General features: G+C 42.0%; 1 protein-coding gene across 1 annotated transcript in view; it reads left to right on the forward strand.

Moving 5' to 3' along the window:
- WDR47 (WD repeat domain 47) overlaps window positions 1-14,623 on the forward strand; it is a 91,746-nt gene that overhangs the window by 47,277 nt on the left and 29,846 nt on the right. Inside the window, exon 5 of the mRNA XM_068240089.1 lies at window positions 9,799-10,601. Within this exon, the coding sequence (XP_068096190.1) occupies window positions 9,799-10,601 (803 nt within the window). The remainder of the gene's footprint in view (window positions 1-9,798; window positions 10,602-14,623) is intronic.

A 14,623-nucleotide genomic window follows, 5' to 3' on the forward strand; every position in this document is an offset into this window, starting at 1 on the left:
GAAGATACAGATTTATGAAACGGGGTGCCTCTAATACTTTCAGCCATAGACCCTTAACAAGCATATGCAGAACAGGTGTTTCTGACATTATAGTCAGATCTAACAAGATTAGCTGCATCCTTGTTTCTGGTTTTATTCATACACCAATGCAGTCAAATAGAGAAGTGGCGCTGCCAGGCAACTGGTATTGTTTAAATGGAAATAAGTATGGCAGTCCCCACATTCATCTCACTTCAGTTGTCTTTTAATGGAATTAAATCTTCTATTTATATTTTAATCAGAAATTGATAGAGTTTACTAGTTTTAACAGAGATTTATTAACCACTTAATGACAACTGGACATTTATAAACATCCAGTGTATTTGTGGAGAGTGCATCACCGGTTTGTTACTAAACGAGGCACATGTGGTATCATTTTAACTGTGATGAGTTGTAGAATACATTTTGATAGGTCTTAAACCTTGGGCACACATCAGATAAAAAATATATAGGGACAAACTCAATCCAACATAAAAAAGTCATTTTCAAAATTATGATCAAATTTGGGAAAGTTTTAGCAAAATTACAAGAGACCTATGTGACAACATTTTAACTGTGCTAAGTAGTAGAATAGAGTTTAGAAAGTTTTAGGGTTGAGGCGAATGTCTTGTGTATTCTTTTTACTCACAAATTGAATCAAAGGCAATTACATTTTTGCATATTCTGTACCAAAATAAGACTCGTAAAATGAAAACAAAGTGACAGAATATGAAAGAAAGACATATATTGTTACCTTATGAACTTGGCTTCTTAAATATGTATGCCATGAGGGTATATTACTATTATTTTTGCAAATTCGGTCTTATAATCATCAATAGTGTACAGTGAGAAAACAATAACTGATGATTTTATAACCAGAATGAATATGCAAATACAATTTGTGGGTTTAACTTATAGCTATAATGGATGTAAAGCGCTATAATGGATGTAAATGGAGAAATAGTGTGTTTTTCAGTTTTTTTCCTTTCTCTTCCCCTTAAAATGCATTAAAAATAAGGTAATTACTAAATAAAATTATCACACACTAAAAGCCTAATTTGTCCCGAAAAAAAAACAATAAATAGATAATTTAGGTGAGATTAGTAGTAATAAAGTTATTGGCGAATGAATGGAAGCAGTGCTGTGTGAAAATTTGTTTGGTCCTGAAGTGAAATTAATGAAATCTACCATCTCTAATATATTATGTATGCAGTGTAGCAGTGTAGGTCCACCTTTATGGCCAGATTAATATTTGCTGCTGATATTGAAGTGAGAAGTAGTACATTTTAGCAACTGAATGTAAAAATGCATGTTACCATGCTTTACTGAATGCATCCAGCTTTACAAATCAACTATCAATGGACAAACAACTTACTGTAGTTTTTGTAAAAAGAGCAACTTTTAAACAAATAGCAACACTGCAGTGAGAATTCTTAATTTAAGATACATTGTCGCAGTGTTTTGCTGATTGCCAGTGAATAGAGGGGACACATGCAGGTTCTAAGCAGGCTGCTTCTATATTTATCCATATTTAGTTCATTAGCTAACCATTATATGACATTTTTTATTTATTTATTTGGAAAGAGCTTTATTGTATAAAAAGACAAATACAACAACTTGCTGAAGATAGCAAAACATATACAGAAGAAAATAACAACAAACGCGGATATACATCCTACACATATAAATATTGAAGAGCAAAGTCCTAATGTCCGGACCATTCAACCTAGGAAATGGAGCACAAAAGTACTTCCAGCTGAGATCCTAGGGATCAGTCCAATCTACAAGGCTCCATAATAAGTAGCTCTTCTTAAAGGACTTACGAGGCGAAATAGTCCCAAAAATTTAAATACCTGTATGAAATATCAATGCACGGAGGGTGCCGTCCGCGCCCTCCGTGCCGTTCCGCCGGGTCCCCGCATCTCAATGTGCCCCCCCCCCCCCCGGCCGGTCCTGACCCCACAGCTGCGCAGCTCTAGGTCCTTCCTCTCGATCCACGCAACAGGAGACGGCCTATAGCGTGGATCGGAAGGAGGCCCTAGAGCTGCGCAGCCGCACTCGTGCATATGCGGACTGCGCAGCCACGGCCAGCTCCGGCAGCCATCTTAGTGGAGGAATGAGAGCCCGACCCGGGCTGTGGGGTCGGGACCGGCCGGGGGGGGGGGCACATTGAGATGCGGGGACCCGGCGCTGACGGCGCCCTCCGTGCATTGATATTTCATACAGGTATTTAACTTTTTTGGACTATTTCGCCTCGTAAGTCCTTTAACTGGAAAAAAAAAAAAACAAGAAAAAAAAACCTTAAACTAGAACTAAATCCAAAAACAAAAAAAGGAAAAAAGAAAAAGAAAAACATTACATTATATGAAATTTTAAGGCAACCATACACTGGTCGATTATGCCACCAGATCGACCAGCACATAGATCCCTCTGTGATCGAATCTGATCACAAAGGGATCTATTGGCTGCCTACACTGCAAACAGATTTTGAATCTATTTCACTATGATACCAATTCACAATCTGTGGAGCTGCCGCCACAGTCCCCAGCATACATTACCTGATCCGGCTGGTGCGAGTCCCCCGGTCTCCGCTGTCTCTTCTCCGCTCTGTGTTCCAGCTTCACTTCCTGTCGGGGGAAGTTTAAACAGTAGAGGGCACTCTACTGTTTAAACTTCCCCTACAGGAATTAAGTGAAGCCAGCCAGAGCCCAGCGCGGAGAAGGGACCGCAGGGACATGCGCCGGCAGAACAGGTAATGTATTGCCACTAGCGTCGGTCATCGGACATTCGAACGCCGCTATCGACGCACTCCGGACCCGCCGGTGATCGAGCGAAATTTTCCACACGGACAGATCGACAGGATCGATCGTTTTTGGGTGGAACTCGGTCAAACGGTCAGCGTTTGCGCATCGATTTCACAGCAGATTTGATCAGTGATCGAATCTGCTGTCTATCAGCGGTAAATCGAGCAAGTGTATGGGCACCTTAATTGTGTATATGTAGCTTCATGCTAGGTACACACCATATAATCTAACCATCTATCTGCCTAGCAATTAGGCATTGTTCTACTCAGCAGGAGATAACCAGAAGACAATGCACCGGAGATAATGACCAGTCTCTACCAGTACTTTACAGAAAATAATCTAAAGGTGCCCATACACTTAAGCCCCATCTACACGATACGATCCTTTGTGTGATTCAATTACGATTCTATTTACGATCCGATTAAATCCGACATGTCCGATCGGGATTCGATTTGATGCAATTCGATTTGCTATTGTTCTGCAATGGCAAATTGAATTGAATCAAATCAAATCCCGATCGGACATGTCGGATTTAATCGGATCGTAAATAGAATCGTAATCGAATCACACAAAGAATCATATCGTGTAGATTGGGCTTTATGCTGAGGATACACGGTACATTTTTGAGTGATTTAGGATAATTTCCGACATGTCCTATTTCCTGCCCGAGCGATTCCGTGCTCGGTTTTGCATAGGGAACAATGGGAAAATATAAGAAAAACAAATGGAAGATAAGAGAATCGGGCGCGAAATCGAGTGGGGAATCGATTGGGCGGGATAATCGACCCTCAAAAACGTACCATGTATTCCCAGCATTACTCGGTTTCCCGCCGGTAGACAGCAGATTTGATCACTGTGATCGAATCTGCTGTGAAATCGATGCGCAAACGCTGACCAATTGACCGATTTCCATCCGAAATCGATCACTCACGTCGATCTGTCCGTGCAGAAAATTTCGCTCTGTCGCTGGCGGGACGGGAGTACGTCGATAGCGACGTTCAAATGACCGACGATAGCGGCAATACAATACCTGTTCTGCCGGCGCGTGTCCCCGCGGTCCCTTCTCCGCGCTGGGCTCCGGCTGGCTTCACTTACTTCCTGTCGGGGAAGTTTAAACAGTAGAGCGCCCTCTACTGTTTAAACTTCCCCCGACAGGAAGTAAAGTGAAGCTGAAGCCCAGAGCGGAGAAGTGACAGCGACGGCTGGATCAGGTAATGTATGCAGGGAGCGGCGGCAGCTCCACAGATTGTGAATCGATTTCATAGTGAAATAGATAAAAAATCTGTTTGCAGTGTAGGCAGCCAATAGATCCCTCTGTGATCAGATTCGATCACAGAGGGATCTATGTGCTGGTCGATCTGGTGGCATAATCGACCAGTGTATGGTTGCCTTAAAATTTCATATAATGTAATGTTTTTCTTTTTCTTTTTTCCTTTTTTTGTTTTTGGATTTAGTTCTAGTTTAAGGTTTTTTTTCTTGTTTTTTCCAGTTAAAGGACTTACGAGGCGAAATAGTCCAAAAAAGTTAAATACCTGTATGAAATATCAATGCACGGAGGGCGCCGTCAGCGCCGGGTCCCCGCATCTCAATGTGCCCCCCCCGGCCGGTCCCGACCCCACAGCCCGGGTCGGGCTCTCATTCCTCCACTAAGATGGCTGCCGGAGCTGGCCGCGGCTGCGCAGTCCGCATATGCACGAGTGCGGCTGCGCAGCTCTAGGGCCTCCTTCCGATCCACGCTATAGGCCGTCTCCTGTTGCGTGGATCGAGGGGAAGGCCCTAGAGCTGCGCAGCTGTGGGGTCGGGACCGGCCGGGGGGGGGGGGGGGCACATTGAGATGCGGGGACCCGGCGGAACGGCATCTGATCAAAGAGGGATCTATCTGCTGGTCGATCTGGTGGCAATCGACCAGTGTATGGCTGCCTTAACAGAATATCTGCAGAAAAATCTAACAGAAAATTGTATGGTGTATACTAGGCATTATAATCTTCAGAGATGCTGCTGAGAGACATTTATTATTTGCTTGCAGAATTTTTATGATGCACACATTTATAAATTCTAGCCCTAGGTTCACACGTGGTACATGGTCCAGGGACCCCAAGAGGTGCTTTAATTGGGCTCAGGGGTATGACAGTTGATCCATTATAGGAAGTTTTTGAGATGAAAAGAATGTGAAATCTTGTATAAACAAACTTGAATAAGTATTGAGGCCTGGAACCCACTACAAAACGCTATCGCAATCGCAAGTGTTTTGTATGAGCAGTTTGTAACCGATTTCCGGAGCGTTTTAGGGAGCGATTTTAGAAAGTGTGAACAATTTGCCACCAGTTGTGCAGCGATTAGCATTTTAAAGTCTGATTGGTCCTTTCATTTAGTTTTAATTTTGTTACAGTGTACATTAACTTTAAAACGCTAGCAAAATCGCTCCATGCAAGTTTTGATGAGCAATTACGCCAGTGATTATATACTTTACATTGAAGCGCTAATGCTAACAAAATGCTGCATGTCCTGCGCTTGCGATTTTGGGAATTGCAAACGCTCCAGTGGAAGTTGGCACATCCGTTAAGCTGAGCATTTTGGAAATCGCTAGCGTTTTCAAGCGCTCCCTAAATGCTCTGAAAAGCGCTCTTGTGGGGTCCAGCCCTAATAGTTAATCAAAAGCATCAAGCAATGTTTGAAAAACACTTATTTGCATTAAGGGGGTATCTGAGCTGATGTTACCCACAAGAGTAGGTAATTGGCAAACCTACACACTATAGTAATCTAGGCCTCGGAAATCTCATTTACGTTCTTGAATCAATGGCTGCAAATACCAAATGCAGCGTAATGTAAAGCAGAGCTCCAGGTAATATTTCACAGTTGCCAGCTGGGTGGTGGACCGGCTGTGTCATTTAGGAATAATGAGCTTGATTATGACAGCTATCTAGGCTGTTGTTGCCAACCTAAACAGAGATCAATAGTCACAAATTGTTTACAGTCAGGTTTTTTTTTGGACAAAAGAATTTTAAATTTGCCCACATGAAGACCATTAAAACTATTGCTCTTCACTTGCAGAGTACAGGACTACAGATAATCTGCTGCTGTGTTTTCAGTCTGTTTTATTTGGAATCACCTTTTTAGGGTCAAGGTGAATTATGAAGGAAAATTCAATGTTTGTTATAACATAATGCTTTCAGTTGGGCTTTATACTGTATATTATAAGGATAAACCACTTATCGCAAACTGTATGTATATGCGCATCCAGTTTGCTTCCCTTTGCCGGAAACAGGACATACATGCATCCTGACGGTCAGTGGCAGCTGCTCGCATGTGTTCCTGTAACGTGTTCACAGCAGGACTTAGTTGGCAATAATTGGTGGATGGAAACAAGTTCCCAAAGTCAATGAAAAAGTGCCTGTGATGTCAAATGAATGATCACGGCTTCAGCCAGAAGCCAGTGATCATTCATTCAAATGAATACACAAACACTTCCTGCAAACTCAGAACCCTGTTCTAATTACACAGGATAAAGTGTGTGGGGACATCTAGAGTATAAAAAGTAACATTGCATTAAAATACATCTCTTATAAACAATAACTTCTTTTAACCCTTCTACCACTATACTTACCAAAATAAAAGAATTGTAAAATAAAAAAGAGCCAAAGTGAAAATATTTAAAAAAAATAATCATAAATAAGTACCTTTGGGTCTCAGAGTTTTTAATATATGTCATGAGGGTAATTTACTGTTATTTTTGCAAATAAGGGCTTGTAATTATTGATAGGGTACAGTGAGAAATCAAAAAACAGAAAAAAATACACCTGTATTTCCAAATTATATATTGTTGCCATGTATTGTACTAGGGACATAATTTTAAATGTGTGTAAATAGAATATGAGTGGTAGGCACAGTGGACGTCTGCTTCAGGGAGGGTTTCACTCACTGGTACTGGAGTATAGGGTACCACCTTTGGCGTGCTCAGATTGGAATATTAGATGCAGTATATATCATGTAAAAAGGAGAACAAAATCTTGCACCGCTCCAAGGTCCTTTATTCTATCAGTTCAATCTTCATACATATACATTCATGTCCATCTTGTAAATATAGAAATGTATTCAAACATACCCTGATGGAGTCCTGGCTGTGGGGCAATGTGGGGCGGCAGCGGCCTGCCTGACGACCGTTTCGCTCAACGAGCTTCCTCTGAGGCTCCGTGCGCGTTGGACATCCCATATTGGGGGACTTTTATATTACCCATCGGTAATTCCGTGTTCCGGGCACGTGACGCCGCTACGCATCACTTCCTGTCCACGTCAGCCGCATAATTTTAAATGTTGTGATGGCCAGGAAAAATGGACAAATAAAATGTGTAGGTCTCATCTACAGTAGCATTGTTAATTTTAAAGCTATAGGTGATGAAATTTGAGAAATTGTGTATTTTTCCCCCCCAAAAAAAATCTGAATTCAAATATCACCCACAAAAAGACTAATTTGTAGATAAAAAAAAGAAGACCTAGATCATTTAGGTGTGATTAGCAGTGATAAAGTCATGGATAAATGAATGAAAGGAGCGCTGAAAGGTGAAAATGGCTCTTGGTGGAAGGTTAAAGCAGCCTGTGGGTTGAAATCATTAATGACAAATATTATTTCAGCATACCGATTTTGTTTCTTTGTGCATATAAAATCCAACCATTCAATAACTTGTTTCACAGAAGCCAGCAAATTTAAAGGTTGCTGCAAGTCACTGAATTCTTGCAAGGTGTTCAAAATGAGTACCAAAGTACAATTTTAGGTTACTGTCCTGAAATTCTAGGTTGGTGCAAATGGAAATATTAAATAAAAGTTCTACTAGAGAAGCACCAACCTGTTTATAACAAAAGTAGAATTTCCCTTTAAATGACGTCATTACATAGTTTGGCTGATAAATTAGTAGTCCTAGTAGTTTTCTTGCTGACTTGGCCCTCACCACATTTCAGCTGAAATTAGACAGTTGCTGTTTTCCACACTGCAGAATCTCAGTTAACTGTTACACATCTGTTATGCAAACTATCTTATCACCTCTATCATTTGAATTGCAGAACAGGTTTCATATCTGCCCTGTTTGACTCTTTTAAATTCAGCTGGACTGGTAACTGGAAGCGTACACATACTATGTGAAATATTACACAAATGCCAGCATTTACTATTTAGCAGGGCTGTGGAGTCGGAGTTGGAAGATTTTTGTACCGACTCCACAGCCCTGCTATTTAGTGCAGAGCCCAGACTGTTATCATTCTCCCATCTTGCTACCATCGTCCCCTTCTGAAAGGGTCTGTGGCCCAATGGTATCACTCATCCACCCTCTCTCCCACAGCATCTTCGGTAAAGGGCCATATTGAGGATTAATGCCCACCTCTGGACCACTGCTTTGCAGTGTTACATGGTAGAGGGTATGACCCAGAGTGTTTGTATTCTGGAAAGTTCAGTAAAGGGCCTGGCAGCTTACAAATCAGGTTATGGTCCCCATAGTCTCTACAGTTACTATTGTGTTTTTTGCAAGCATACAGTATATTTATGGTAATATTTATGGTAAGATAAAGAGTTGAAGGGTAAGGTATGTCTAAACTCTGGAATATCACTTTTTTCCCAACAAGATTTTATTAACGAAAATAAAGCAATACAGTACTGCCAATAGGTCAAGCCCTAAACAGGGATTCGGAACAAATATGCAGTGGATGTACAGAAGGAATATCTCAAGTCTGGGAAAATCACTAAAGCACAATAATTGGTTATATGTTGTGGCAATCACTGCATTTTACAGTAAAGTACAAATCAACACTATTAGGTAAGATGCCAAGTAGACCAGGGGGCCAAGATCTATTGAAATAATCGTCATGGATAAGAAGAGAGAAAGTGATCTTCTGCAATAGGTACATTTCATGCAGTCTGCCCTTAAAGGATACCACAACCGAATGGTTGTGGTAAAATTGATTGCTGGACTGTGTAGGGGGTGATGAGAGCATACCTGCATTTCCTCCCGCCCCCCTCCGTCTGCCGCCGTTCATACGCTATACACTCCGGTGTGCGGTGACTTGCTTGACCTCTGCCCCGGACATACTGCGCCCTGTGTGCGCAGTATGTCCTTCCCCCTTCGCTTCTGGCCGGCGCATAGTGCCAGGCTCAGAAGCACGCTGTCCCCTTTTTGCTGCGTGTGCGCTCCATTACACCGAGCGTCACATGATTAGCATGTGACGCTCGGTGTAATGGAGCGCACACGCAGCAAAAAGGGGACAGCGTGCTTGTGGCACTATGCGCCGGCCAGAAGCGAAGGGGGAAGGACATACTGCGCACACAGGGCGCAGTATGTTCGGGGCAGAGGTCAAGCAAGTCGCCGCACACCGGAGTGTATAGAGTATGAACGGCGGCAGACGGAGGGGGGTGGGAGGAAATGCAGGTATGCTCTCATCACCCCCTACACAGTCCAGCAATCAATTTTACCACAACCTTTTGGTTGTGGTATCCTTTAATCACCCCTATGTTGAGGGAAGGAGGTCTCCATTCTTTAGCTATGATAGCTTTGGCCACATTACAGAATTGGTTAAGCAATACATTCTGGTGTTTATCTAGGAACTGGGCTTTCTTATGAAAAAGGGCTACCCGAAGATCAGGAGCCACCTGAACCTCCAGAATTTGCAAAGCCAGCCCAAAGCATTCGCTCAAAAATCGCTGGACTGTAGAACAAATACACCAGCAACGCTCTTGGTCAGCTACAAGACCGCATCCTCTAAAACAAACATTAGTTGGGGCAAACCCTCTCCTGTGGAGCAGGGAGGAGTTTCTGTACCAGTTGTGAACTACATCCCCATTCTTTAATGGAGCAATCTATGGAGGATTTAGGAAGGCCCAAAAAGATATCCTCTCACTCCAAGGACCAGGATTGCTGAATGGAATATCACTTTTAATGGGTTTTGATATGTGTGTAGAATAACAGTATTTAAATGGGTGTTTTCTTCCCTACAGCTTGAGTTTACAATGCAAGAAGCTGTGAGGTGTCTTCATGCCCTTGAAGAATACTGCTCTTCTAAAGATGATTACAGTAAGTTGTGTCTTCTGCTCACGCTCCCAAGACTCACAAACCACGCAGAGTTCAAGGACTGGAATCCAAGCACGGCACGTGTGCACTGTTTTGAAGAGGCTTGCGCTATGGTAGCAGAATTTATACCTGCTGACCGAAAATTAAGTGAGGCAGGATTCAAAGCTAGTAATAACCGTTTGTTTCAGCTCATCATGAAGGGCCTGCTCTATGAGTGCTGTGTGGAATTCTGCCAGAGCAAAGCCACTGGGGAAGAGATTACAGAGAGCGAGGTTCTACTTGGAATAGATCTTTTATGTGGTAATGGATGTGATGATCTAGACTTAAGTCTCTTATCATGGCTTCAGAACTTGCCCCCTAGTGTGTTTTCTTGTGCCTTTGAACAGAAAACCCTGAATATTCACGTTGACAAGCTCATGAAGCCTAGCAAAGCTGGATATGCTGATCTTCTTACACCGCTCATCAGCAAACTTTCACCATACCCTTCCTCACCTATGAGACGACCACAGTCTGCAGATGCGTATATGTCCCGTTCCCTGAACCCAGCCTTAGATGGACTGACATGTGGACTAAGTGGCCATGAGAAGAGGTCAGCTGATCCAACAAACAAAATTTCTCCTATGTCTCACTCATTTGCTAACTTCCATTACCCTGGAGTACAGAACCTCAGTCGCAGCTTAATGTTGGAGAGTTCAGATTGCCACAGCATCTATGAAGAGTCTTCTGAAAGGTATTTATTACAGTGTAACCTCTTTCACAGAAGTAGAACAGTATTGATTTTTTATGGCTCCTGTCTGAAATCCTGTAGCCTGCTATTAGAAATTGTTTTCATTATATCCTGAAAGTCTGCCTAGATTTGCTCCTGTCTGAGTCTGGATCTGTAGCATTTAAAAGGAGTAGTGATGGGAATGCAAAAATGATACACCTATATGTGTTCAATATCTTCAGCCTAACTCCCCATCATCTATTAGTCCGACAAATCCATAGGGTTTAGGGAATAAATAGGGCTTTGTAAACAGGATGGGCAGTAGGAGATTAAGGAGCATCAGTGAGGATTCAGGACACTCCTAAACATAAACATGACAGAATTTGCTGAAATCATATAGTGATAGATTACAGTCTCAAGGAAAGTTATTTAGATCTGTTTGTTTCTGTAATAAATACACTTTATGGACGTTGAGGAGGTTGGTATAAACAGCGTGGTCAGAAAAAAAAACCTCCTATACTCTATAAACTCAAGGCTATATTTATGTTGAAAGTTTACGCAGCAGTGCAGATGTTCAATAATTACCTTCGATATAGTGAAGATTTTACTACAAAGAAAAGTTTAAACAATCTGAAAATAAACTTATGTGATAATTTATTATATGTGTAGTAGTAATGATAAAACTTTTCTAGAGTCTTTATTATTTTCAATTTACAACTTAAGTCTAAAGTTTACAAAGCAGTCATGTCAATGTGCTGTAAAATCTGGTTCATTCAGTTCCAACAAACGAGCGGCGATCTCCTGCAAGCCCCACAGGAAGCCATTCACGGCAATCCACGTGGAGTGGTCCTGGGGCTGCCGCCGTGTTCACGCCAATTGGCGTGGGGCGGTCGGCAAGAGGTTAATGACCTAATGAACTTTCCAGCACTCTCCTGTTCTCATTAGTGCTTTGGCTGTTATTTACTTTTCAGAGCTGGCCCTGCATTAGCTGCTTCAATTGCATATAAAAAGAACTGGTTTGTTAACCCTTGCAATAACCCCTCCCCCCCCCCCCCCCCCCAAAAAAAAAACCTGCAAGTTCTTACTAGGATTGGTACTATATGTACCCATAATATAAAAGCTAGCAATGGTGCGCTCCCCACTCTGACATAAACCTACACATTACTGAAGGTATGCTGCACAGGTAAAAATGTCACAACAAACATCAATAAAATATAGCAAAAGGAAACTTCTTTACAGATCCCCTCAAAAACAATGAGAAATACATTTTCATTGCATAGACCATCGATTATATATGGCTCCCGCACCATACATTAGTTCCCTTGTGCGGTTTCTACTAATATCACCACGACACTCGTGTCCACCACCTTTAGGGACTGCTCTCTCACCTTAGTAAGTCGCTGCCCTGGCCCACAGACAGCAACAACAGCATGATATATAAATCCTGCGACTTGGCTCCTTTGCCCAATTTTACTCCTTTGGACAAATTGTACAAATCATAGCGCAGACTGCTATCCACTTTTATTCCCCAGCACCTCAGACATAAAGGTATCACCCTGTGTGTCTTTATCGGGTCACCATTCAAATATTGTGACTCACACACCTGCAGGGACTGTGCTCACCTTATGCACTGGCTGCCCAGACCAACAGACAGCAACACAGCATGGATGCACAGTCCAGGATCAAGTGTCAGCCTGTGCGCCTTTTTCAAAGCCAAGATTCCCACAATTTCAAACTGCAATGCTAAACAAAAATCTCATCGCATAAAGCCATTTATTGAAGTATAAAAAATTGGTAGTACTACTCACAAACACGGAAGTAAAACAGCATGTAACAGAGGATGTCTCCTCTTTGCACTGAATCCTCTCCTGCCTGTGTAGCCACTCCCATGATATTGGTAGAAACCGCACAAGGGGACTATTGTATGGTGAGGGAGCCATATATAATCGATGGTCTATGCAATGAAAATTTCTTTCTCATCGTTTTTGAGGGCATCTGTCAAGAAGTTTCCTTTTGAAGGTCTGGTGGATACAATATCATTGGACTTTTGTTGATTTAGTGGACTGTAAGGCAGCGCAAAGTTCTTTATGTTATATGTACCCATGTTTATCTCATCATGGGCCTGATGAACAAAGCTACAGTAATATTGCTATACGCATGCAGTACACAGCAATATTACCAGTAATGCTGGCAGAGTACCGCGCGTTGTGCAATAAGCGTGACCTACAGTACTTGGGTAATGTAAGTGTTGCTACGGTAACACGCATCAACATAGCAAAGTTTGAGTTAGGCTAGGTTTCCACTTGTGCGTTTTGTGTCAGAATTTTCTCTCCGAAAATTTGCATTGATTTTGCAACTAATAGTGGTGAATGGGGCTGTTTCCATTCAATGCGAATTTTCGTTAGCGTTCGTACGCATGAAAAAATCTGAGGTCCTGTATAATTTTTTTCGGACATCACGTACGATTTGCGTACAATGCTTTGTATATGCAATGCGAATTTTCACATTACTTGCCCGAAAATGTGCATTAGATCCATGGTTACAGGAAGTTGTCAGCAGTCATGACTAAGCTGTTACTAGGCAGATTATGCATATTTAACTAATGCGAATTTTCGCATACGAAAATTCGCATAAAACACGTACAAATTTACATGCGCATTTTCCCGAATCAGAAAAGTCTTATATAATTTTTTGCAGGCGAAAATGTCACGCTACAGTGGAAACGTAGCCTTACACATTTACTGGGTGCCATGCTAATTGCGTAACATGGTACTTTGCTGCCATTAGAACTGGCTGCCTGCGCACAGCAAGATTACCTTAGATTTGTGCATCAGGCCTCATGTCACATGCGACTTAAGGTATGCTTTAAAGCTCACAAATTGTTGGAATGGTTGTTGGCGTTTAGTAGTTGAAGTCTGATTTTGTTTTTCTGAAGTACATTTAGCTTTATGTTGTCATATACTGTTTTGATTTTATTTTTCTTTCACTGTGATCTCTTGGCTAAATATAGGTCAATGAAGATGGCTGGACATTGTTTTGCTCCTTGTTGTCTCAGGTGTTTAATGCAGCTTACTACTTTGCATTTGTCCCACAGTTAGAGATCTTGTTGTTTCGATCGTTTTGCGCAATATGCGTTTTGGTCGTCTAAAGCGCCTGCTTTCGCCTCAGAGGATGGGATTTTGCAGCAATTTGGGTTCAGAGCGTTTTGTTTTTTAAGTAAAGTTAGTTACACTTACCAAGTACACCAATGTCAAGCTTCTGCCTGTAGCCCCGCCCCCTAGAAGAAGCTTTCACAGATTGGTCCTAGAGAAGCACCTATGACATCTTTTGCTAGGGGCAGAGTTATGGACGGAAGCCAGGCATCGAGACATGTAAACTGTTGTACTGTACAGCGCTGCAAATTGCAATCACTAGAATCGCTGCACTCAGCACTTGCGCAATTTAAATGAGCTGCAGTAATTCCTAGTGGTTCTCTGGCCTTACTGGTTATCATCTCAGTGCTGGTCATACTCAGTAGCGCTTTTTCACAAAAACAGGCAGCAACCATTGCTGTTTTTCAATTCACAGTTGTTGGCTGGGAAAAAGGGATAAAACAATAGGTATTTTTATACTGTATTTTTCCTGCATTTCTATTCCATTTACACAAACGCAAATGCACAAAAATTGCAGTATGTTCTGTATTTACATTCTAAGAAAAATCCAAATGCTGTGATGTAAAAAGGTCTCCAAGATTTATATTACCCTGGCAGGGACTTGCATTTGGAAAAACGCATGCATTTAAAAAAGCCATCCAAATGCAGTTGCTGTGAAAAGGCTTGGCCCTAGGAAAAATCTGCAAGTATTTATACTAAATATATTAAAGCATATAAAAACATAACTGACATCCAGTGACCTGACAGTTGCCCTTCCCCCCATAGACCTTCCCCCCCCCCCCCCCCCTTGTGTGCGTTTCCTGCTCCCGATAACATCACACGTTTGATGTAAGAGACTGTCCCGATCTTGTGCAGGTCAGGCACTGTGGAATTCTAAAACAAGATCTTAAATGT

Source organism: Hyperolius riggenbachi, chromosome 6 (assembly GCF_040937935.1).
Source record: "Hyperolius riggenbachi isolate aHypRig1 chromosome 6, aHypRig1.pri, whole genome shotgun sequence".
Classification (NCBI taxonomy): domain Eukaryota; kingdom Metazoa; phylum Chordata; class Amphibia; order Anura; family Hyperoliidae; genus Hyperolius; species Hyperolius riggenbachi.